Raw genomic sequence first — 19,251 nt, forward strand, 5'->3', positions numbered from 1 at the left:
CTGGAAAGATAGATCCCATAAGGTGAGACCTGAAGGAAAAAAATACTTTAAGAATAAAGTGGGGAAGGACTTTAACAGATCATAAACAGCAAACAAATACTCAGGTCGTAATACTCCTCGACTTCTGATCCTAACACTGGGAGAGGCGTGGGAGAGCAGACCAGAGAGCTGCCAACAGGTGATGTGTAGAAATACCTCTGTTTAACGAAAGGCAGACTCCCCGCACCTGCAGGAGGACAGAATGGCTCCACAACGCCCCCTCATGTCACAGGTACGTGGGAACACAATGGTTCGTCGTCCCCCCGCTCCAAGAGACCCTAGTCAGCCTCAACCTCCTCTACCACCGATGAGGCCTGCTGTTCCTCTCAACTCAAAACAAAACAAAAGCCAGAGTGAGATCTCTACTTGGATCTAGTGATCCAGACAACGCCACACCCTCTCACTCTGTTGGAGAACACGCAGCGGCATTTTCTAGTACCCCCTTAGAGTCTGGCATCTGCAGAGATCCAACAGGCCGGCCCCGTGTCATCTTCCCCCTACAACTCCTCGGGGAAAGAATGGAGCTGACGTATGCAGCCCCCTCCCAGGTGGCCTTTTCTACTGCTTCAGCCCCAGCCGGAAGCCCCTCTCTGTGTAGGTCACCACACGGCCACGAAGGGGACAAAGCTGACTCCTAGGGAGGTACAGCTTCCAGCCTAGACCAACCAGACTGCAGACTATTAGTTTTGACAAGTTTCTTAAAGTTTAGTTTTAAATAATTCGGGTGTCTGCCAAAACAGAAAAAAAAGTTCCAAAACACAAGTTCCAACTTTGCTGGATGCTGAGGCTTCTGTGATCAGTGTCAGCGGATCAGAGAACAAGCCTGTCCCTTTCAAGGGGTGCCCAGCGCAGTACTGGCTGTTTCCGGCACGAGCTCGCCTGAGGGGAAAAGGGCTCCACACTGACCCCTATCTCCACAGGAGGCCCTTCAGGCCAGACAGCCTGTCCTGCTGCCACCGGCTGACCACAGCTTCATGCCTACAGCTGGCATCCATCAGTCGTTACTTTGGGAACGAATAAACAAGTCGCTGCGCGCGGGAAAGAACTAAGTGCTGGCTCCAGGCAGCGGCAGCTCTAGGAAATTCAGGGCCTTGCAAGAAGAGGCACGCATTTCTCAAGTGCCTGGCCCGGCTGCCCCGAAGCTGGTCCCGCCGCGGCAGTGTGGGCAGAGTCCTGATCCGGGCTCCTTGGAGCATCGGAGGACTGGGGCTGGGAGCGGGGGGAGCCTCAGGGATGACCTAGTTCAAATTCACCACGGAGCAGAGAAACATATCTGCTGGAGGCAGGAAGGGATTGTTCTTTTCTCTGAAAGGCTCCTGTCCCTCCTTTTCATGCCCTATAGCAACTCAGGGCTGGTGTGCTTGCCCTGACTCCCTGTAGCAGGGGTGCTTCTGTCTCTGTCGCCAGCCTCTCCCCACTCTTGCTTGCTGCTCCCTCGCTGCCTCCACTGTCATGCTAGAAAACAATCTAATGTATCCCTTCCCTGCTGAAAACCCTTTATCTGGAGCCCATTCTTTGCCTACCGCAATCAACAGCGTCAGCTGTTCACGTCTCCGTCTGGACTAGGCCCCTCTCTGTCCGCGTCCCCAGCCCTCCCCACCACCGTCTCGGCTGCCTGAGAGCCGGCTGCACCTGCCCTTCCTCCTTCACGGCTCACTCAATGCCGCTCCTCACTGCCTCCCCCAGTGCTCAGTTAGTTCAGCCCCCAGCAGACTGTGGAGCAAGCACCCTGCACAGCCCTCTTCATTTGGAGCCCAACTTCTAGGCAGGGTCAGCTTCATTCACCTTTGAGGCCCACTGATTCCCTGGGACGTCTTTACTGTTTGGTCCGAGCATGGTGAGACGCTAGCTAAAGACCCCAGGGTATTGGCTGACAGCAGCTGCCTACAGTGCTCCTGACACATGAGAGACGAGAGAGGCCCCGATTTCATCCCCAGTCTTGGTTTTATGTCAGCGGGGGTGACGGCACAGGGCCAGCCTGCCGTGTGCACGCAGCTCAGAGGGGCTGGGGCGGGCATGCTCAGGGCTGCTGGTGAAGCCGGAGCTGTCAGGCCTAGAGAATATGGGTTCGATGACAAGATTTATTAAAAAAAAAAAAAAAAAATCAGATGTACAGATGAATTAACAAACCTCACAGTAACTTCCTTAACTTGATGTAGCTTATCTCTTAAAAGAAAAAATTAAAACCAAATGGAAAATTAGTATCTTTTATGATTCTCTTGCTTAGAGGAAGATACAAGAGATGAATATCATCAAGTTTAATAATCTATCTAGTTGGCGCAAGTTAAGCGTACGTTTCCTCTAAGGTCTTGCGAACTGAAAAGCCCTCTACCATCTCTCTCCAGAACAAGCGATGTGTTTTTAATCTCACAGACTCAGAATTGCTACATGATGGGGCTTCCCCTCCTTGCAACTGTTCCCAGAGACCCCAACCCCAAATGTGTTGCCCATTTCTATAGGGGAATACACCTTCCTTAATAAGCCTGAGTTTTTGCAGTAATCTTACACTTGGCTTTTTTTTTGCCTTTTTAAGCTGTTTTATGAACTTCACAATATAGTACGAGCATCTTGCCACAAGAGACACACGGCACCAGAAGGGTTACAACGGTACACTGAGAACACCAAGCTCAGGAGCCACGTGTGTCTCCCTATGAGCTTGAGGGAAAACATCTGGATTCAAGGCCTAGGCCACACTTGTCAGGATGGCCATGGTGAGGAGGGTCAGTGCTAAGTACCCGCAGATGACGACTGAACTGCTTTTCCTTCCCATCTCCCTTCCTCCCGAGCCCTTCCCCACGCTCCCCTCTCAGCCCTGCCTGTGGCTCTCTGTCTGAGCTCGGACATGCGTCCCAGCTATACTGCAGGATGGGACGGCCGCCGACTGACTGGAGGCACAGGAGACAGTCACCAGCTTCCAGGGCAGGGCCAACTGCTCTCGGTTATTAGCAACTTGCTCCTTTTCAACCTTTCTTTCGTCTTCCTGGCTGGCATGAGATTTGTTACTGCTTGTTCTCTTTGGACACCACTGCTCCTGGGCCTGTCCTTGTGGTCTCCCACTCCACGAGAATAGCGACACGAGTGCCACGCTATAACACTCAGACCTGCACACCAGCTCCCCCTCCGCCGCCTACTCTCTGGGGCCGCCTGTGGCCTGCTTTCCCTCAGGGCCACCAGGAGCAGGTGCCGAGAAGGGCCACCTGGCTTTGCTTTTAAAATATATTTTTTCACCAATTTCCCTACCTGCATCATTCCCTTGTTATCTTACTGGGGGACTTTATGACCTCGTAATTTATCTCAACCTCGTCCTTTCTGATACAAAATTAAGAACAATTAAAAGACTGTTGCCCCTGTGTGATGTGCAGATGTGGGCTCTGCAGGAAAAACCCGGCAGTGTATTTCTAACAAAAACATCTGACGTTTGCTTGCTCTTCTCCGGTACACGCGTGGACGCAGACAGAAGGCGGGCCTTACCTTTCAGCCTTCCTGCTGCGTTCTTCAGAAACACACCCCCGTCCCGCACAAGCTTCTTCCGCTTCAAATCCTCCTTCGCAAACATCTGGCCACTCTTCATCCTCATGATCGACTTGCTATCTGTCTTTGTATAAATCTCATTGAGACGCACCTTCTTTTCATAACTTGCCACTTTGCTGTCCACAGCGCCAATCACATCCTTCACCAGGCTCAGGGACTGAGCCAGGTCTTCCTGCTCCACTTCATTGTCTTGGGAGGAAGGAATAAGCCTGTTTTTAATGGGTCCTTTCAGACAAGGAAGGGGAAACCTACTTCCTCACTCCACACCGTCATTTTCCCTCTGGCGACAGGCTGATAGTGTGTGTGACAGAGTGAAGCCAACACACCAAAGGTCCCGTGCCAATTCCTGTCGTAAGGTCAATTCTAAATAAAATTAGATGTTTTCACTGATAGACACAACACAGAATTCCATGCTGCGTCCTGAAGTAAAAGGACCTAACAATTTCAGGGAGGGAGAGGAACAACAATTCTTTAACTTGTGTCTTTGTTTTACCTCTCCTTTAATGGAACTGCCTAGGAGCAGGGTTAGCCAAGAGAGAGGAACTGGTAAGTCCTGGCAAAGTGAGAAAAAGCAGCAGGTCTGGCACTTATGGAAAGAACTGGGGGGAAGCACCACCCAGTCTCACGGTAAGGGAAGTTGCCCAGGTTGCAGAATCTGGAGGGAGTCAGTAAGTGGTTCCTTCCCTTCCTGCTACATTCACCCTAAGACTGGTGACGCAGCATTTCAAGTTTTCACTTAAGAAAACGGTTTTTAAGGCAAAACACAGGATCTCTTATAGACCTGCAAGAGCATGAAGGAGCTCTTCCTTGGGGCCTCTTGTGCTGCTGGACACATGGGAAACAGTCCACTGACAGACACGACTGGGGGAGGAGAGAGGCTCACCTTTGGTACACTGCAGTATTCTCTGGAATAAAACCGGGTATTTGGTGATCCGCTGGGTCACCAGCAATATGCACTCTGGGATTCCCAGCCTCCTCACGACGGCACTGCTCATCTTCTTCTGCAAAGGACAGAACCGATTATCAGGAGCTACTCAAGGAAGGTTCTGGCTCAACTAACAGCGACAGTGCCCGTACAATGGTGGGGATTTCCATATTTCACACCCATACCTTCACAAAGGCCTGGAACCGCTTATCCTTGGTATAAATGTCTTTAAAGTAGTTCACAGACTGGTTGTGCTGCCCACAAAACTTGCCGTATGTTTTCTTTAAGCGCTCTGCATTCTCCCCTGAAAACTGCGGAGAAAAGAGGATAGAAGTTAAGTTGGAGCTCAGGCTGCTGAAATTTTACCACCATTTTGTATACAGTTTCCAGTCTATTTGTAAAACACAAGAGTGCTTCCCCAAGAATTTCCCCCGAAGATTTAAATGGTGCAGCAGCTTTGGAAAACAGTCTGGCAGTTCCTCCGAGAGCTACACAGTTCCTGTGTGCAGCTCTCTGAGGCAATTCGCTCCGAGGCATAAAACCTACTCCACACAAAAACTTGGCTATGAAAGTTCACGGCCGCCGTGTTCACAAGTGCCCCCAAGTGGAAAGAAACCAAATGTCCATCAAAGGATAAATACGATGTGACAAATACGTAGGAGGGACCATCATTCAGCCATAAAAAGGCATAGATACACATTACAGTATTGATGAACCTTGAGAGCATTATTCTAAATGAAAAAAGCCAACTGCAAAGGTGTATGTATTATTTTGGCCCCTTTACATAACAAGTCTAGAAGAGACAAACACAGAGACAGAGAGTAGATTAGCAGACACGCAAGGGAGGGGCAGTCGGGGGACAGGGTGATAAAGATGCTCTAGAATTTACTGTGAGGATGGTCGTACAACTCTGTGGATATAAACCACTGAGCCGTACATTTTTTTTTTGAGCTGTATACTTTTAATGGGTGCATTATATGGCGTATTAATTTATTTCATTAAACACGTTCCATATATTTTAAAAAACCACCACAGAAATATCTATGTGTTGTGCACTTAAGTAATTCAAAATGTGTTCCGATTTCCATTTGTCATGAACATGGTGGTAAAACAAGGAGGCTCACTAAAGTTTTCCTGTGGGATAGTCTTAAAAATCTAAACTTGATAAATTATAAAGGCAGCAGAAACAGCTAGTATTACCCAGGGATCAGCTTACCTCACCTACCTCAGACCAGCTGTCCTAACAGTTCTCTGCGTGGCCTTTACTCATTCCTAAAATGTGTGTAATCTCAACGGCTCATCTCAAGATATGTTCACTTTGGGGTAAACCAATGAATCGCTCTGTATGGGGTCCATAGGATCATGCTAATAAGCATCAATTTCCAGTGTACTAAAAACCTCTGAAGGCAACCCAAATTGATCCTTATCAAAAAAACGTAAAAAAAGGTCCAGGGCAGCTAGCTTTTCCTTTTCCCCTTTACCAAAGGGGAAGCTAAGCAGAGATTTTAGGTCCTCCACTCCCACCACGAAGCAAGTGCTCTAAAAGGATGATTCTAGAACGGGCACACAGAACCAACAAATGGACGCCATGGGGGCTAAGATATGACTCCTACCATCAAAGATCTTACTAGAGGACGTGCACTGGTACAGTGAGCCACGGACAACATGAGCCAAGGTTAGATGAGGCACCTGTGCAGGTCTGATGGCAGAGAGGCACGGAAAATGTTGGGAGGGGATGTTTGGGGAAGAAAGGTCCTCACTTGCAGAGCCAACTGCTCCCACTCCGAGGCCCTGTTTGTGGCAGACAGCTGCGTTCCAGCGTGGGAACTGCATGTGCACTTACCTCCTACCATGCCTATGTTTACTTGGGAACACGGGTCCGTGAGGCACAGGTCGATGCTGTGGCTGCCTTGTGGTTCCAGCTGGGATTCAGACGCCCAGTAAATACGTGAGACAGGAACGAATGAATGCACTAATGAATTAATGAGGCGAGGGGTATGCGCTGAAGCATATAAGGGAAGGATAATACTTCCAGGTCTCGGGCCAATGTTCCAGCAATACAGCCTCTGCTTTTACGCCGAGGCAGAGACCCACTGGGGAAGAAGAACTAGTCGGCTTTGCTGTGCCCCTCAGCTGGAAAGGTTAAACTCGCGACGCTTTTTTCAAAATAACTTCTGGCCCAACTGTTTTTGGAGTAGGGCTGAAACCATACCACACCCCTGATGAAAACATCAGCAAGATCTATTTTATGAATAGTTTCTTAAATTCAATTTTCTATGCTCCGTTGGTTTTCAGATAAACGAGTTCTTTCTGATCTGAGGCACAGGGGGACGCTGAGATTCCAACACACGGCTTTTGATTTTTTAAACTACCCTGTTTCGGATGACGGTCTGGATGCTGAGAAAGGAAAATGGGCTTTTACTCAGTATCTACCATATATGCTAGGTACTTTATGTATACATTCCTTTTAATTTAAAAAAAATGGTGTTAAGAAAGAAAATCTGTCCTGATTTACAGAAAAGGAAACTTGATGCTCAGAGGGTTTCAGTAACTTGCCTAAGCTGACAATGAATAGTACAGCCAGGATGTGAACGAGTGGCTGCTGAACCCCGAAGCTTCCCTTTGCACCCTGTTTTGTGGGGAAGATCCTTCCCATTGCTCACCTGATTCACAAGCACATCTCCCATTCTCTTGATGAGAAAGTTCTTTTCACTTTTATCCACCAGAGATTCCTTCTTCCGCTCCAGGATCTTCTGAAAGAACTGGCTATGGATACCGATCAGCTCGTCCAAGCAGGGGAAGAGCTTCTCCACTGTCTGCTGTTCGAAGAGCAGCTCGGTCATCATGCCCCGGCTGTACACATCGCTCATGATCTTCAGCGTCCGGATGTGGTGCAACTCTGTCTGCATCAACTCTGAAGGAGGACAAAGCTTAGTGGTCAGGAATGTTCCTTTAAAGGACTCTCCTTCAAAGGTCATCTGCTGCCATTAAGAGCCCATTTGAGTCTTAAAGCTGTTTAGAGCACAATTTAAACTTAAAAACCGGGTCAACAGCTCTCTTTCCCAAGTGCTCTCATCTTATTCCTCTATTTCACATGCCCTAACACTGTTTACTGACAGCATACTGGAGTCCATCACTCTTAAATGGTGGTTCCCCAAGTGGCCTTTGTTGGATTCAGAGCCTTTCACAATTTGCTGTGTCCCATTTCCTAGAAATGACTCGTGCTTGGTTTCCAGTGTAACTGAGGAATCGAACTGAAGCATCACAAGAGATCTCTTTCTAGGGCAGCTACGTAAATAAGCACTCATATTCAATAAAATGTTCAATAAAATTAAAGGAAACAATTTTAAAGAGGAAAGGACAGAAATAAGATCATGTCTCTAGACCTCAAAGTTTTTAAAGAAAATCTCTGACCTGCTATACACTTGAAAATTGGCCTTCCATGGTCCAGTGACTCCCCTGATAAAAAATGCTGCACAACGCAAACCAAGTATTAGCGCGGCAATGGAGAGTCTCACCGTAAATCACTTCTTGCCGTTTGACCACATCTTTCTTTTGCTGTTTCAGAAACTTGCTGTCCACTAAGCGGCTCCAGGACTCGGCTTCTAGTTGTTTGGATTCCATCTCGAAGTCCCCCATTAGCTGTCCTTCATTCATGTCTGTACCTACTCCTCAAAATATCAGAAGATCAGGATCAGAATCCAGGGTCTGTGAGCTCTAGGAAGCCTACACTGGACTCTCCTCGGGTGACAACTTCGTAAGACACAAACACGGCACTGACACAGGGAATATTCCTAGAATGCAAAGTCTAGTACCAGAAAGAATCATTTCCTGTTTGGGGTGACACACTCCACGACTCTGGATAAGAGTGATAAATATCACATAAATCAAATGTGACTGAGATTCAGGAGTCCTATGTGAATAAGGAATTGAAAAGGACCTGGTAACTTGACTTGAAGACAGCAGGCTTACGACCTGCCCAGAGAGCTACAACTGACCGTGTACCGAAAGTCTAGACAAAGGACAAGTGTCTGTACTACAGACTGACCACAGGAAAGTCAATGACATCCCTCAATGGACAACTGCCTAATAACTGGATAGGTCTGATTACCAATTCATTATAAAGCGTTTGATGATTTAAAGGCAGGTTAGAGAACCTTCACAGGAGTAAGGAAGAGGCAGGGACTATTATTTCATTAACACTTATATTCAGGGAACGGCACCCAGTCTCCAAAGATGTATAAGACACAGGCCATAATTTCCTCTTACCCTCATCAGTTAGTGATTCTGTTGACTCATTGACCTTGCTGATTTTATTTAGTGAGTCTGTTGAATGAGACAGGAATTTCCAGGTGTTTGATATGTTCTCGTCATTGCCAACTCTGGGGACAAAAAGAAGCACCTACTGTCAAACACGTTTTGATAAACCATGGTCTGCATTCTCAAATGAGTACCTGAAAAACTCTAAAATGACAGCTGGCTCTAAGTACCAAATAATGGAAGACAAACTACTTACATCAGGTACCCGGCAACATATAACACAAACTATTAATGAAGGTCAGAAGCATCTAACATCACTGCGAACTTGAACTTCTTGAGCCTTCGTTTTTTGTTTTTGTTTTTTTTTTTTAATGATAGGTAACAAGGCAAACGCTCTTCCCTTAAACTGTATACACATTACGTAAGAAATTTCCCCATTTTAAACTCACTGTGTAACCACTAACTTTACCTCCTTATTCTCTAAATAACCAAGCACCTCTAATAAACTGTATTCCCTGGACTTCCTCAAACCCAACCCACCAGCTAGCAGGGTAGGCCCCCAATAAATGTTTCTGGTAGGACACAAAAGCAAGCCAGAGTCATTTAAAACTTTATATTTTATTTAAAGACTAGCTTTTTAAAGTCATAATGCAAATTTTGAAACCGTAACAACTCTGAAAGGAAGGCCTTTGAATAATGACAATACAAAGACTAAACAAAATAAAAATACCTGAAACGTTTTTTTCTTAACAAGAAAACACTAGCCAGCACAGAGGTTAGGACGTACAGACAAAAGAAGATTTGCATCCTTTAGTTAAGAATTTTGCTCCAGCATAGGTTAAGAGAGATGGAAGAGATGTTTTGAGTCCTACATTTGAGATGACTTCTTTACTTGATGGGAAAGCAGGAGTCTTATTACCCAAAACAGCCAGCAACATCATAATCAGCCCTGTGCTAGCCATGTGACAGCTGAGGCCTGAGCAGTCAGGGGACACAGCAACTTTTGCAAGGACCACAAAAGGAATTTAGTGCAAATGAGGAGTGGGGAGCTAAAGTTGTAACTGGCCCATTATTCATTCCCATGGAACTGACTTGAGAATCAAGATGCAGGCACAGGAAAGAGATTTATAAAAAGCAGCAGAAACACTAGGTTCACCTGACCAAGAGAAAAGTGTAATATCTGAAAATGTAAGTGGTTACAAACAAAAATCAGAAATAAGTCATTCCCTCCTCCCCCCCATTTTCACTTCTTATTTTGATCTAAAAACCATCCTTTTATAATTCAGGATCCTTAAAAGCGAGGCTGACCAAGCACGAGGCATAGGACAACATGGCTGACGACAGTGTTTAAAGGGGATCCTTGCTACACAATGGTGGGCACTACAGTGCATCAAAATGCAATCCCCACTCTCGACGTCTGTAACACCTGCTCGTGCACCAAGTCATTATTTTATACATTTTTTCCTAATGAAAAGAATCTTTTCATCAAATGATACGGTTATGAAGCTCCTGTCACCAAGATGTCAACTGTGCTATCTTTAAACCCCCACTTACCCAGCAATGTTCTGTATGGAGACACTTTTGGAGAGTGAGACGCTCTGCTGGGACCGTCTGTTGGCAAACATGGGAATGGCAGTGGCTTCATCCGCCAGGAGGACTGCAGATCGAGGACGCTCCTTGGGCTGTGAGGCTGTAAAGGAAGAGAGGACACTGACTGAACCACATATCCAAGCTCACGAGTAGTGACTCATCTGACAGATGTCAAATAGAAGCAAATTTCTTTAAAACAGACTTGTCCTGGGAGTGTAAGTGGGTACAGAAACTCTACAGAGGACAATCTGGCAATATCTACTGCAACTGCAAATGCCTATATCCTTTGATCCAGTAATTCCATTTTAGGATAGTTTTATTCTACCCCCCCCTTTTTTAATGTAATCTCCGCTCCCAACATGGGGCTTGAACTCACAACCCTAAGATCAAGAGTTGCGTGCTCCACTGACTGAGCCAGTCAGGCACCCTGAATATGTTTCTTCTACAAGATATGTCTGCCTTTGGGTCAGGTCATGGTCCCGGGGTCCTGGGATTGGGCCCCGCATCGGGCTCCCTGCTCAGAGGGGAGCCTGCTTCTCCCTCTGCCCCTCCCCCGCTTGTGCTCTCTGTCAAATAAATAAAAATCTTAAAAGTAAATTAAAAAAAACTTGAAGAAGATAAATATGAAGCTAAGAATAGTAGTTAGCTGTGGGGTAGCAAGAAGATTAGGCAATGGGGATAAAGAATCATGGGATAATAGTATATTTAAACACAAAAAATAACTCAAAGTAAAATAAAATTGGAAGAATTTTAAGGATAAAAGAAACCAGAGATAACAGGGCCCAGTGTTCTTCACGAGTGCCTATCCAGCCACATGTGAGGTGCTTGTGAGATATGCAAACTCCCAGCTCTTCTCATCCCTTGGGGGTGGGACCTGGGAGTCCACACATTTTATGATCCCCAAATGATTCTTCTGTACCTTGTTTGAGAATGCAGATTTTGACCAATTCCTTTAATTTACAGCTAGGGAAAATGCAACACTTAAATGTCACACAGCTAAGCTGTTCTCATACTGTGCGGGTCCCCTGAACATGACCAGAGAGGAAACTGAAGCTCTAATTTTATGCTTAAGTGGTCACACTGGCATTTGGCTAACAAATTATTTTTCCTTGGTAACTGAGCTCGTGCCCCAGACACGGGCTGCATGATTTCTCTATCCCCGGGAGTGTCAAGAGCTGGAGGAAATAAGACAGGGGCAGCTGTTACGACATTCATGGTATTGCAGGATGTTTCTGACTTAATAAAAATTAATAAAACCATTAATTTCCAATTCAAATTCTATTTAGAGGAAGGTGACACAGTAAGACACCAGAAACACGCTACACTACCATATGACCAGACCCTTCCTGCAGGAAGCACATGAAAAGCATGAAGAGTGGGCTCTGCCCCAACAGGGAATGGGCGCAACGGTAGAGAAGGGAATGTGCTGGTGTCCACGAGCCTGGGGCACATCCTCCGTGTGTCAGGAGGAAGTCAGTGAGCGGATAAAATCCGGCGGAGGAAGGGACGCTGGTTCTTGAAGAATGGTAAGGATGTGGGGAGGTCGAAGGAAAAGAGGACATTGTGAGGAGGAGAACGCATGAATGAGGGCAGAAGTACTCATGCAGTACAACACAAGCGGAAGAGAACGGAGGAGGAGAGAGGATGTACAGAGAGTCAGTAGAAAAGGCTGGAGAAGCAGCATGAAGTCATGCTATGCAGAGCCCTGAAAGTGATGAAGAACAACTCTGTTTATTTTTTTTAAATTTTTTAAGTAACCTCCACACCCAATGTGGGGCTCGAGCTCACAACCCCGAGATCAAGAGTCACACTGACTGAGCCAGCCAGGAGTCCCAAGAACAACACTGTTTGTAAAGGACAGAACAGGGGGGTGAAAATAACAGCTTTCCCTTATTTGAGACCAATCCCTACTCCACTCAGGGAAGTGACGTTAATATCTCTGAGCCTCAGTTTCCCTATTTGTGGGGATGATGACAGCAGCCAAAGCTAACACTTAAGGAGGCCTACTCATAGGTTCTCTATGGGTATGATCTCATTTAAACCTGACAACCACCCGCTGAAACTGTTACCAGCTGTTCACAGAGGAGGAAAATGAAGCATAGAGTGGGGATGTACTAAATGCCCAAGGTCACACGGCTGCTGAGTGGCAGGGCTGGGACTCAAACCCACACGACTCGAATCCACAATCCGTACTCTTCACCACCATACTGCGTCAGGGGATGTAAAACAGGAGTGAGAAAACTTGTGGGGTCAGAGGTAACACACATACCTGACACATAAAAGGTATTTAAAAAAAGGGAAGATTTTTTTTATCTGATGCGAAAGAAAATAGATTTCTGAAACAAGGGATAACCTCCCAGAAAAAAAGTTTAAGGAAGATTAGACTGGTAAAAGGTGTTGGAATGGATTGGCTCACTGATTAAGGTGGGTGTTGGTCTGGTGAAACCTCTCCAATAGTAATCCACATGCAGAGACTGATAATAAGCAGACTTAATCCACCTAGAGGGAATTCACACGCTTCTGGAAGAACTCAGAGCACCAGGTGGGGGCAGTGGTTCTCAAGCTTGAGTGTGCATCAGACTCACCTAGAGGATCTATTCAAGCACAGATCACTGGGCTCCCCCTCTGGGATTTCTGATTTAGTAGGTCTCAGTAGGGCCCAAGAATGCATACTTCCTATTGATCCAGAAACTACACTGAAAAACACTGCCTTAGGGTAAGTCCCACACGGGTTCCTGTAGAGCCAATTAAGATGACATTCAGTACTGCATTATTTATGGTGGCAGTTGGAAATGACTTAGATATCCATCTTTGGGGGAACTGATAATTAAATTATGGAACAGGTTTATGAAAGAAAACCACACAGCAGTCTGGAACAACAGCTTATACATAAACACATGCATAGATCTTAAAGTGACAGACTGAGAAAAGAGCAGAATGAAAAAACCCAAGTCATATCTAATACAAATTCAACACACAAAACAAGAAAAGATATTTTCAGACACAGACATCTGTGTAAAGACAGAGCAGATCAGAAAGGCAGACGTTAAACGACTATAGAGGGCGCTACAGAGGGAAGGAAGGAGGCAGCTTGCACACAGACAGTACCCTGTGAACAGGATGCCGTGATTTACTGAATTTTGTGTACCACTTGAAGTCCTCGGGGGAAAAAAGAGAACTATTTACTTAATTTCACAGTTTATAAACTAAGAAGTTTTTTTTTTTTAATTTTTAAAAAAGATTTTATTTATTCATTTGAGAGAGAGGTAGAGAGAGAGAGAGTGAGCGCACACGCATGCACAGGGGAGGAGGAGAAGAGGGAGAAGCAGACTCCCTGATGAGTAGGGAGCCTCATGCGGGGCCCGATCTCAGAACCCTGAGATCATGACCTGAGCCAAAGGCAGACACTTAACTGACTGAGCCACCCAGGCACCCCTAAACTAAAAAGTTTAATCTGCAAGATCTCATTTTCTTTGTGGAACTGTGAGGTGCTAAAAACAAGCGTAACTGTCAACCCATGGAAGAGGAATTTCGAGGTGCATGGGATCACCTGCTTAAACACACAGACACAGGGCTGCCTTTCAAGCCAACACATGCACTATTCTAGAAGCCTTCCAAGGGAGTTTGGTGGTAGAACATTAGGCTTTTGGTCAATCATCTGCAGCCTCCTCTAACCTACCACAAAATAAATACTCAAATCTTAATTATAACAGATGAATATTATAAAAGTGTGTTTAAGTTCTGAACCAGAGAGTCAAAAAGGACTGGAAGAGAGGAGGGCTGAGTGACTTACGCTTGCTTCTCATGATGACTGTGGGCAGCGAAGACGTGTCCTGCGCCTGAAGGCTCCCTCTGGGCTGCTGAAGGAGAAAGGAAATAAATAAATACACGAGGACCGCGCCCTCAACTTCTCTTCCGTCAGGTCTCAAGAAGCCCAGAGCAGGGAGAGAGCTCCAGCTTGGCTCCTGGACGACGGCGCTCGGCATCCCGCCAGCACCCCCCACGGGCTCTCCTTCACACCTGCCAAGCACCAGGACCCCGAAAAGGCTGCTTCCCCTGCCTGGAACGCCCTTCGCCCTTACGCCCCAGGGTATCCCTCGATTTCAAGACCATCTGAGCACCACCTCCTGGGTTGAGCCACCCATCGCCTTCTTTCTTCTCCTCACCCAAGGCAGTGCCTGGCAGCCCCTGAGAATCCTGCACGGACCCCCACATCATTTCCCCCCCATTTATGGTCACGGTCTGCCTGCCACCCTCCCCACTAGAATGCCAGGTCCTGAAGAGTGGCATCTGTGCCTTTTTCATCCCTGTTTCCGCAATGACTAGCGTTATTCAGGTACTAAATAGGTCCTTCAGTAAAGTACGAATTTCAGTTCAGACTTTTGTTGTAGCAGTGACACAAACACTGTGCGTGAGAAATTACAGACTGAACCAATTACTCTGAGATAAATCATCAGTGGACACAGGTTACTTCCGATTTAAAAATGGAACTCCCCCAAAGGCTGTGTTCTCTTATAGGGGAGATGCTTCATCTCTGTCACCAGCCTTCTATAGAACCTAGTACGTTCCCAAGAGCGCTAAGTCCTGTCAGATCACAAACGCAGTGCCCGTGGGATCAGGCAGGCAACAAGTGAAGGAGGCAAGGTGGGGGGTGGGGGAGGGAACCCGCACATCCTGTCAAGGAGGCGGCAGCCACTCAGCCCCCATGGATGACCACGGCCATCCCTCTCCCCAACATTTAGGGACCTCGACCGTCCGATTCCATGCTGGATGCGCGGGATCTATCTATGGTTCCAACACTCCTGACTTCAGACTGCGTGGCAAGTTCGGTGCTTACATGGTAGTGGGAGGAAGCAAAATACATGTACTAAGTAAATACAGGCTGTTAAATAGCAACTCTGAGAAGTGCTACGGAGAACAGGAAAAACAGCCAGGTGAAAACCAAGAATGCCAGGTCAGAGGAAATAACCAGGGTTGTGAGATCTCCCAATTTTTTAAGGAGAAATTAGAAATCCAAATTGCTATGAAATGTGATTTTTCAAAATAACTGCATTAACAACAAAAAATACTTCAAGAGCCTAATAAAATTTATGTCCATGGGCTGGTAAGATCCGAGTACAGAAGTGTATCATTTTTACACTAGTTCAGACTCGCAGCCTCTGTGTCATCTGGGAACCTAGCAGAAATGCAAGTTCCTGGGCCCCACCCCAGAGTGTGCAACTTGGGGAGAGGGGCGCAAGTCCCTGAGGTGACTCTGATGCACACCCTTTCCAGTGTGAGGCTGCCTCACTAGGTAAGTGTGTGCTCACTGATGGAGCACACGGTGCACTCGGCATTGTGTAGATGCAGCAGGACAGTGCTCTCCTGACAAGGACAGAAGGACATTTCTTCATGGGTGACTGGAACACTGAAAACCACGGAGGCTACCTCGAAGGCGGGCACCCAAACCCACTCTCTTTAAGGGCCACCTGTAAGCGGTGCCCATTACTACACAGGGCGCATTCCCAGAGCAGACCCCTTCACCCCCCACCCCCGCCCCCGCTCCTCCTAGTCCTGTGTCACGTGACCACAGCCAACTGCTTCGTGCCCTGTGGACACAAGTGCTGGGGGCAGGCCACATCAAGTCCTCCCCCTCCCCAGCAGCTCAAAGCCCCCGAATGCCACCAGCTGCCCTCGGGGTGGCCACGAGGAAGTGGGGTGTGTGAGCGGCAGAGCAGGCCTGCAGACGTGGTTCAGAACAAACCCACTTCAACACAGAGACGCCAGACATGCAGAGAAATGTGTATTTAACACGGAGTTCTGAAAGCATTTTGTTTTCCAAAAGCCACAGATTCCCAAGTGTGTTAATTAAGAAGAGACTCGGTCGCTTTAGAGAAGAATTCTTGTTTGGTTGTTTTGGTCTCAGTGTTAGTATCAAATGATTACAATAAACAAAAACCCCAACCAGGACTCTCCCCACCCCGAGAAGCGTCTTACCTTCATTTTGACCTTTGCACAGGACGCCAGACTTTCTCTACAGCCTTTGTGGACAAAAGCACTGCAACCTGAAAAGCAAGCAAAGCCCAAGGTGACTTCGACCAAGCAAAGATCTTAGACTCTGGCTTCCTGCGGCCACAGCAGCCTGTGGCTTCCCGACTGAAGTCACTTGCATGTCCGAACGCGGCTCTCACTGGGATTACAGACTGCATTCCCCTTCCAGAAAGCAGGCGTGTGATGTCATGGGGAGGAGGAGAAATGAGAGCAGATGTGATTTCTGATTAACGGAAATGAGAAGTCTGGAGCTTCTCAGGCAGGAAGCCGAGAGGCTACCAAGCAAAACGAAAAGTAAAAGTGTCTGCCGTCAACATGTGAAGTCGAAGTCACCAACGAATCCCCAAATAGGGCCCCTTGCCAGGACTTGGGAAATCTGTAGGGCTGTGTCAAAGGCAGAGTGTGCATCTCAGAGTCCTGTTTATGTCCTTCTGTTTGGGATCTTAACCACCCCGAGCTTTCTGCCACCCAGCCGGAGTCCAGAGACGCCAAAGAAAGGTCATCAGAGCCACCCCAGGCACGTCTGGGAATCCTGACTCAGGATAAAGTGGGAGACTTCCTGAAAGATGGAGGGGAGACCACATCTGCCAAGGACACGAACCTCAACCCTTATTTCTTACTCTCTTGGCTCCAAAGCCACTGATGTAAAAACCCAGCCCTCTGTGCCTCAGAAGGGCTGTTGTCAGCTCTTACCACTGCTATGAAGTCATAAAACAGAACTGTGCCAGGAGGCCAGAGGGGAAGCAGAAACAAATAAAAGATCTGTCTGTGGGGACACCCAGTGACGAGAGCCTCTCCAGGGGCAGGGTCCCTGAGAAAATCAACCAGACACTATTCAACAAACAGCACCACAGGCCCTGCCTGCGTCAACTCCCTCATTGTGGGCTGAGATGCTCTCCTGGCGCGTACGTATGGATGTGGGGAGAGGGGAGCCATGCTGGGGAGGACAGGGCACTAGAGTAGAGACTGCCAAAACCCCAGGTCCCAGAGGCCTCCTCCCACAGGCCGTTCCTAACAGCTGCTTCCACAATGTCTACTGGGTTCACGGCTCTCTAACACCACCCGTCCCGCTGCACTGTGATGGTCTTAGGGTTCTCTCCACCACAGCGTGCTTCATCTACTGCTCAATCTTTATGTCTCTCTCGCACAGTGCCTGTATTCAAATGTCTAGTTTAGACCCTGCTAGGTCTCTTTTATCCAAAGGCCAAGGGCCCTGATACAACACTGACTATAAAATGTGAGACGCCAACTTACTAACACTAATAGGAGCACAGGAAGAACCGCTACGCAATCACATCTGATCTAGGTCCTGGTTCTGGTAGTTAGCGTGACCCATGAAAGTCTTTCCTTAGGGCCTCGGTTTCCCCACCTAGTCAATGAGAGGAGGGTCCACACCTCCCACCCCACAAGTTTCTTCAAGCTGTGATTCCGTAAGACTCTTCCCACCTCTTAAGAAAGGGATACTTTTTCAAAGTAAATCCCACTGGACTGTCCCACAAGGTTCATGCAGCTGAAGATTCTGCATCATCTGAATTATCACCAGGGGAGCCCCAGCCACCCAGCAGGTCATGGTCAGGGAAGGGCCTTGACTGGAGGAGTCCTGACAGAGGCCACCACGCAGGAGGCTATCAGGAGCAAGCCTGCTTTTGTCAACAGGATGGCCCACAGTTGGAACTGGTCTGCAGTCCTGAGGATGGTGTGAGGCTTTGTTCTGGGCCTTCCACTCCCAGGCCTGCCTCTGCCCCCATCTAGCTAACCTCTTCTGGCTCCAGCCCACATGACAGTCACTGTCTGGCCACCTTTCCGTTGTTAACAAACACGAAGAGACATCCAAGTTCCTTTATCAATGGCAGGATGAGGTGAGGCTCTGCTGGGAAAGGCTCACGTCAACATCGACAAGAGGAAAAACCTGGAAGGATTTAACTTAGTCAAAACTCTGTTCTTGCCCCCATTGTGTTCTTCTCCAGGAGCAGAGGGCAAGGGAGTGATTTGGATACCATGTTCCTTGTCATTTCTCCCCTCCGTGGTCATGTCCATGTACAGCATGAGCCGCTCTTGAAGTTGGCAGTAAGAGAGAGGTTATGTACCACTGAACAGAACGCTGGGGTTTCTCAGCAATATCCCTTTCTGGGCATAGGGAGGCCTTTGCAGAAAGAGACCCCTGGGGAGTGACTCATTCTAATCAGTAAAAGTAAACATTTTGAGGATGTTTCTCTAAAGAACCGGAAACTACTGGCTCTCATTAATTTGTCCAGTTCTCTATGACTTGAAAACAAGGATCAACTTTGATAAAGAGGTCACTGTTCTACTACTGAGAGGAAAAGCAGAACCACAAATAGAAATCCATGTAACTCCTGAGATGTCAACGTGGCTATGCCCTTCTTCGCATCATGCAACGTAACTCCCATTCCAGGATCTAGACCCCAGCGAAGCTTGGCTGAAGATTTCATGCCTCTCCAGCCAACAGTCTTCTACAAAGGGCCAAAGAGGCAATAGGTGGGCTGGACCATATGTCTTTATTGATTTGTATTTAACATTTTTTTTTGCCTCTCACCTCCCAGAAACTCTTCAGTGGCTCCCCATCATCTTTAGGATAAAGCTCAAATTTCTCACAGGCTTGATATGGCCTGCTATGCATTAAACTTCCAGTCCTCACCACATCTGGTCACACCTTTGAGCCCTGAGCAAATGGTCTTTTGTGCTTGTGTCCCTTCCTCTGATGAGTCGGTAGGACTCACCTCGATGAAGTCCTGACTCACCAAGGGAAGAAAAGACTCCCCCAACCCTGCACTTCTGGAATTCCATGCCTGCCTCCATCATGGTACTGCACTGTACTGGCCACTCTGTTCCACTGGACAGAAAACTCCTTGAGGGAG

General features: G+C 47.3%; 1 protein-coding gene across 11 annotated transcripts in view; it reads right to left on the reverse strand.

Moving 5' to 3' along the window:
* AKAP13 (A-kinase anchoring protein 13) overlaps nucleotides 1-19,251 on the reverse strand; it is a 323,926-nt gene that overhangs the window by 18,483 nt on the left and 286,192 nt on the right. For 7 of the 11 annotated variants that reach the window (XM_045813170.2, XM_045813172.2, XM_045813169.2 and 4 more), the window contains 9 exons: nucleotides 16,322-16,389; nucleotides 14,139-14,205; nucleotides 10,310-10,445; nucleotides 8,765-8,877; nucleotides 8,014-8,166; nucleotides 7,159-7,409; nucleotides 4,681-4,806; nucleotides 4,454-4,571; nucleotides 3,511-3,759 (listed from right to left, as the gene is read on the reverse strand). In XM_045813170.2, the coding sequence (XP_045669126.2) occupies nucleotides 3,511-3,759; nucleotides 4,454-4,571; nucleotides 4,681-4,806; nucleotides 7,159-7,409; nucleotides 8,014-8,166; nucleotides 8,765-8,877; nucleotides 10,310-10,445; nucleotides 14,139-14,205; nucleotides 16,322-16,389 (1,281 nt within the window). The remainder of the gene's footprint in view (nucleotides 1-3,510; nucleotides 3,760-4,453; nucleotides 4,572-4,680; nucleotides 4,807-7,158; nucleotides 7,410-8,013; nucleotides 8,167-8,764; nucleotides 8,878-10,309; nucleotides 10,446-14,138; nucleotides 14,206-16,321; nucleotides 16,390-19,251) is intronic. The other 4 variants (XM_045813167.2, XM_045813175.2, XM_045813168.2 and 1 more) reach the window with 3 other exon arrangements.

Source organism: Ursus americanus, chromosome 28, assembly GCF_024610735.1.
Source record: "Ursus americanus isolate L20-20 chromosome 28, mUrsAme1.1.p, whole genome shotgun sequence".
Taxonomy (NCBI): Eukaryota; Metazoa; Chordata; class Mammalia; order Carnivora; family Ursidae; genus Ursus; species Ursus americanus.